The sequence below is a fragment of the Eurypyga helias genome, unplaced genomic scaffold (genome assembly GCF_000690775.1).
Source record: "Eurypyga helias isolate BGI_N326 unplaced genomic scaffold, ASM69077v1 scaffold16422, whole genome shotgun sequence".
Taxonomy (NCBI): domain Eukaryota; kingdom Metazoa; phylum Chordata; class Aves; order Eurypygiformes; family Eurypygidae; genus Eurypyga; species Eurypyga helias.
The window spans coordinates 279-6774 of NW_010237977.1; the positions used below are offsets into that span (position 1 = coordinate 279).

At 43.2% G+C, this 6496-nt stretch overlaps 1 protein-coding gene across 1 annotated transcript; it reads right to left on the reverse strand.

Moving 5' to 3' along the window:
* Positions 1 to 2156: 2156 nt before the first annotated feature.
* Positions 2157 to 5219, reverse strand: FBXO39 (F-box protein 39). The gene is made up of 3 exons (XM_010147689.1): positions 4230 to 5219; positions 3010 to 3186; positions 2157 to 2285 (listed from the first exon to the last, which is right to left on the reverse strand). Exons 1-3 carry the CDS (start codon positions 5217 to 5219, stop codon positions 2157 to 2159), a joined length of 1296 nt encoding a protein of 431 aa, XP_010145991.1.
* Positions 5220 to 6496: the final 1277 nt, after the last annotated feature.

Below are 6496 nucleotides of genomic sequence, written 5' to 3' on the forward strand. Positions count from 1 at the left end.
CTCTCTTGCTCTTTCACTCTGACCATTACATTTCTTTATAACCTAGAGTTCTCCACCTCTCCAGCCGTGTTCTTAAAAGGTGATAGTCTCCCACAGGTTGGAGAAGTAAACTTTTGCATTTCTTCACTTTTTTTCCAGTTTTCTGTGATTTGTCTATTTAGTAGTTCCATTCTGCCTCACAGGTCTCCTTTCCCTTCTCTCTTCCCAACTTCTCTGGACATTCTATGATTCTGTGGTCAACCTGTCAAATGTGCCCCTTCTCTGTGGGTTAGAGAGCATGAATGATTCAGATGGACAAATAGCTACCACAGAATAATAGGCTGGAAAGAGGAAACATGCTGAGAAAGCAGTGGGTGTGAGCCAGTCTGCCATTTTTTTAGTTACAGCTAATCTTTAGTTACATGGGGGTCCTACAGAGTTTTCACAATTGTGATGCAGGAGCCTAGTAACTTACAAAATTGGGGTCAATGTGTTTGAAGTTTGATTCATGAAAACTGATTGTCTATGTTAATTAATTGCTGAGCATAAATCTGCAGTTTGACTCAGAAAAGTGTCACCTGCTTTCCAGTGAAGAAATCATCCTGGCTGACCTTTGTAAAATATCCTTTGAGAAAATAACATCCTAACATAATGACTGTTATTGTGGTAGTTATTACTGTAACTATTAAAGATGATGATTTCACCCATTGTAGGACATGGTGTGCAGCACGTCCTTCTGTTGGGTTTGTTAAGGTGATGGATGAGCCAGCCTTATAGGAGAACAATATTGCAGTCTTAAGGAAAGCAGTTGCTGATAAAGCGCGGGCACCCGTTAAAGTGCCTCAAACATGCTTGGAAGCAAGAAACCATCACATGGTATGGAATTGTGTTATGACACAGTGCAATACAGGCTGATTAGTGAAGTTCAGGGGGTTACAAAAAATACTCAAAGGCAAGTGGAAATGGTGAAAGAGAGGAAAATCTGTGGTATAGGTTACTGGGTTAATTTAATGAGCCAAAGGGACAATGGGTCCCAGCTACTCTTCCTGAAGTTGGGAATTGCTGTTCTCTTAAGGTCAGGGCACTTCAAGGGAAGCTGCATGGATATTGTCATGTGAATCCCCTTCCATCTCTTACTTTGCTCAGAATTCTTATCCCATATTAAGAAAACACCTATCCATGTGTTTTCAACTAGTGCCTGTCTGTATTTTCCCTCTTGGATTAAGGAACACATTGGCACAGGCTGAGACAGAGCTGACAGGTCTGAACTGGTGATGGCTTTTCTTAGAGGAGAACATCTGGGCCAAGGAGAATGTGTTGTACATTGATGAAGTGCTCTGCATGCAAATGAGAGAGTCTCTTTACATTAACAGCTTCTGAAGCCATCATACGTGGGGATTGTGTTCCAAAGAGAACTCCTGTTGAAGTTTTCTTGACAAACCTCCAGGCTTACTGGCTTGGATCAATGCTGTCCTGGTTCTAGTTGTGCAAGGTAATTAAAACAGACTTAGTACTTCAGCTATCTGTTTCACAGCTATCTAGGCTCTGGAATGCCTTATGAAATCTCCCTCTTGGCAATAAAATTTGAGAATAAGAAGAAATGTCCCTTCTCACGTGTTTATCTTGTGTGCAACCAATGGTATCTTTTGCCATTGAAATGTCTAGCAGCTGTGGAAGCTAGGGCAGGAGTCTCCTCACGAGTTGCTTGTTGGAAGGCTGGGCAAACAGGAGAGGTGACTCTTGGGACTAGCCATGGTTTGTTTCATTCTTAACATCTGCTGTTAAGAACTGGGCACAGCGTGTAAATCAAGCAGGAGGTAGGGACTGGTGATACCCTGGATAGTGCATCTCACTGCACCCTAGTTGAAATCAAGCCAGGGCTGACTTTGAGCTGATCAATTCCTCACCCATGTCTCTGCCTATTTGTAAAATAGGAACAGCAAGGTGGGCTTCATTGGTAAGGTGCTTGAAGCTCTACAGTTACAAGGGTCTTAATTTTACTAGAGATGTCTATAAAAATGGAAAAGGTCTCACTGCTTCCTTTGGCTCTGGCAAGGAAAAATAAAGCAAGGGCAAGAATAAATGATGCTGGAGACATAGGAGGCCAGTTCCCAAGTCCAACATTTTAATGCATGGAGCGTAAAGTTGTCTCTTGCCTCTCCTCTGTGAACTGTGGTTCACACCATTGTGTTGGTGGTGACAAAATAATTAAGCTCTGAATCAATCAGACATTTAAACTTTTTGTAAATATTGTCCAACAGCTGATCTTCCTCGCTGGTCTCTTGTCTGGTTGTGTAAATCCTGACCTGTATGCATGAATGACAGTCATGTCTCAGAAACAGGGAGCAGGCTCAGCCCATTAAAGTTTGCAACAAGAAGCTTCTGTGAGTAATGAGGAATCTAGAGAAGCCAAATTTCTTGGGTTTGACTGAAATCTTGACGTTTTACTCTTTCGCTCCAAACATCATCTGCCAAACAATTTTTTGGGAAGAGCAAGGTTCCTTTTACCCCCAGAACTGATGCATCCCTGGGATTTGCACAGGTCTGTGAGGTTCTACTGAATTCAGAATCTAGTACACAAAGTAGCGTAACATCATGGTGTACAACAGCTACAGTTGTGGTCTGGCTGCAGTTCAACACAACATCCCTGCAGGGTGAGATGTGTTTGTCTTTGCAGTTTAGTGGGATTCAACCCACATACCTCAATTTAAACATAAGCACTGGGACTGGGAGGTGACTGGGAATCTCTAGCTTGAGCTAGAGGTGACAAAGGGAACCCCAGTCTAGGAAGGACTTGTGGAATTTTTGGGGCTTGTGCAGAATACTGCTACAGAAGTTTAATAACTTGGCTAAGTAGATTGGAAAGCCTCATTTCAGTGAGTGGTTCTTAGGCTCATAATGCAAAAACATAATGTGAGGAAGGTAGTTATAGTAACACTTCCATAAGTGACCTTTTTCTGGGCATGGGGACCTCACCTTTCTCTGGGTATTGAAGAGAGAGAGAAAGGGAATGGAAGCACAAAGACTTACCTTTATGGTAGTCAAAATGCATTTCCTTTCTGCACGGTTTTGTAGCAGCCTCTCCATAAAGGTGACACTTAGAAATGCCCAGACTTTCAGAAATAACAGCCTCTTGCATGATAAGATGAGCTGTATCAGCTCATCATCCATCAGTTCACGGTAATTGTTTAATTCAAGTGTCAGCTCCTTGAAAAAGAACGAACACTTAGTACTACTGAACAGAGCTTGTGAACGCAGTAACTAGAACTCAATAAACAGTTTCCCAGTTTTACCAATGGAAGTGACTCTCAGCAGATCAATTTTGTACCTTAGCGGAGAATGTTGTATTATGACAACAGTATGCTGCAGTAATCTCTAACCTGTTAAGATGGGGGGGTCCCTTGTACATTACCTACACAAGACACAACTTCTGTTACCGTTAGATGATGCTATACCCACAGCTCATGCCATGATCTTATTTGCCATATTGGAAATTATTCCAGATCCAAAGACAATTTCTAGAAAGCTTTATGGATCTCTGATGTTTATTGGAAACCCTGTAGTGCCACAGAACTGGAAGCAAGCTGTCAGCAACTGTCAGGTGTAAGGCCATACAGGCGTGCAATGACCTGATGCTCTTTTACATGGATCAGCTGTTGCACGCTTTGGGTGACACATGCTTGGTGACACCAAAGTGCTCTGACAAGGGTGCCAGTTAATTGACATGTGCTGTAAGACATCGGTGATCTGCCAAAACAGATGCAAAACCATCAATGTAGGTTGCAGTTCTGTAAGCAAACAAGGTGTACAGACTATTTTCCTCATATGCAGATTTACCTGCAAAAGGGTGGGGTTCAGAAAAATCTGAAAGGATATCAGTTACTAAACAGGGAGGTGTCTAACCAGAATAAGCCTAAAGCTTTCTTACAAAAATTGTTTTCCTGCCTGAAAGGTTCTTTTTGCTCACAGCTAACATTGTAAGCATGAGTATTTTGTGTGATTTCAGCTTTTTATGAGGGCAACCTGACAGTGAAGGCTAGTATAATGGGGATTAACCGAACAAGGATATTTACTTGAACTGGACTCTAGCTGGAACACTGGGATGGCTCACTTATGAAGATTACCCTCTGAACATAAAACTGAAGTGTTCAGGAGTTCCTATGGATGACTGCTGTTGTGAAGAAAGCCTATATGATTCCTTAGCTTAGCTTTGTGATACTGCAGTAAGATACCATTGCTGTTTCCCTTACCTGCAGAACATGCCGGTAGGCTGGGAGGAGGTTGGTGAGGGTAGGTCTCATTATCCATTCTGGGTCACTGTAATAGCAGCTCCGTAAACTGATGCTCCTGACTGGTATCTCTGCTAGCAGGATCCTGGCTAGATCATTGTGCTTCATGACTCTTTGAAAGACGTAGTTCACAATCAGTTTTGGAGCTCTCTTGGCCAAGTTTGTCCATGATGTTCCACAGACCTCATGCCCATGAGGGTCATGGATGTGACATTTGATATTCAAGGTACACAGGGAATGAGCGCTATGCTCCCGCAGCGTGTCCAGCAGTTCATTGGAGATGCAGCTATAATTGAAAGTCAGAATGGCGATGCTGTGGAACTTGGACATAGTTTGGTGGAACAAGGTGCTGCTGTAGGCAGCAGAGTGGATACTGAAGAAATCTTCAATGTTGAGTTTGGATATAGAGCAGCTCAGAGAATTCAGAAGCTTGCAGCCTTCTTCCAAGGTTACTCTTGCTCCTTTTAAGTTGAGATAATCAAGCTGTTTGCTCCTTTTCAGGAAGGTAGCTAAGTTGTTGATAAACTGAGCCTTGACTGCATTATTCCAGATCAAGCAATTTAATCGCAGATGCTCAATGCTGAGTGATACCAGACGGCTGTTACCCAGGTGTGAAAGAAGATCTTTTATAGTCCCTTGAAAACGTTTGGTGATGTTAGTATTGTACGGATTCAATAACTTGATCTCAAGGTGCTTCAAATACTTGCTAAATTTCTTGGTATGCCACAGTGCACTCTTTAACTCCAGTGTGTGTGCCCTCGATGGTCGGCCGTAGAATGAAATGGTTCTGCTTCTCCAGAGGGATCCCGAGTACATGACCCAGTTCCACTTTTTACAGACCAAGGCAGCCTGAGATCTGTCCCTGTCATCTAACCAATGGAAGACATGCCTCAGACAGACATCGGGTAGATGGGTCCAGGAACTCTGCTCAGGTTTACTGTCATCTTCCATTGAGAAGGCAGGTTTTCACTTATCTTCTGGGTGTTGAGCCAAACCTAGATGAAGAAAGCTGTGGGTAGATTTCTTGCCATTACCAACAGAACAGGCTTCCAAGCAAATGGATAAAAGTTGCTGCTTCACATGCAAAAAAAAAAAAAAAAATGCTTTGCCTCTCTACGCAAGCTGTCAGGGTCAAACAAGCTCTTGGGTCTAAACTATAGTTTTAAAAGGAAAAAAAAAAACCCAGTGGGTGAAGAAAATTGCAGCACAAGCACATCTCAACTTTTTAGCCTTTGGTCTAGCTAAACAGTGAAATGGTATCAGCTGCTGACAGAGCAGCCACAGCCTCTAGAAACCTTTAGTTAGCATCAGCTGTAATTGATAATAGTTTGTGGCTGGCTGGCTGCCTACTGTCTAAAAGTACCTAGAGTTTCAAAGGCATGTACATATTTGAACAGTACTGTCAGCACAAAGCTAGTGCAAATGACTTTGCTTATCCTTCTGGGGTACTGTGCCATGACAATCATCTGAGTGTAGGACCCTGCCATAGATTAAGGTAAATCCCTGTTGAGAGTAATAACCAATGTAGGATGTTCCATCACTAGGTTCAAATGGGTTGTTTGGTCATTGTGCTCCAACAGGCAGGGAGAGGGCTGGTGAGCTAGAAGACCAACTGGGCAGTGGTAAAACATGTAGGCAAACAACCACAATGCAAGAAGTTACCAGTTCCGCTCCCAAGGCTGGACTGTGTAAGTATCCAGCTCCCTGCATACCTGCAAATCCAGCTCAAGATTTGTTGTCTCTGCCTCCAACCCCTCCCTTGGCAAAGTTCTGCTGTTGCCATGGTGCAAAGCTTGTGATGTCACGACAGCTGAATTTATGTAACAGCAAGCACCTGCATACTTACGCAGCTCTCACAGTCTCCCTCCGGAGTTCAAGATTTGTTGTCTCTGCCTCCAACCCCTCCCTTGGCAAAGTTCTGTTGTTGCCATGGCGCAAAGCTTGTGATGTCACGACAGCTGAATTTATGTAACAGCAAGCAGGGAACAAAGCTGACCTGAGCCAAGTCATTTGAGCTAAAGTGAAGACAGTGAAAAGGAAAAGCAGACTTGCTTGGTAGTCCCTTAGGAAGTGAGAAATACAGGCCACAGTCTAAAAGCCAGGTGCAGACTGTATGTCTTGCCTTGCCACTTTTCACTGACCAGATAAATGGATCAAGTGGCTGAGCAATAAACAGCCAAGCAGGGAAGTGATGCATCCTCAGTTTTCTCAGCTATGAATAACAAACT

Coding starts and splice junctions, on each gene's coding strand:
- FBXO39 (XM_010147689.1), bottom strand. CDS start 5,219: ATGGAAGATGACAGTAAACCTGAGCAGAGTTCCTGGACCCATCTACCC. Junction 3,187..4,229: donor CCTACCGGCATGTTCTGCAG/GTAAGGGAAACA, acceptor TTCTTTTTCAAG/GAGCTGACACTTGAATTAAA. Junction 2,286..3,009: donor GCATTTTGACTACCATAAAG/GTAAGTCTTTGT, acceptor TCATGCATACAG/GTCAGGATTTACACAACCAG.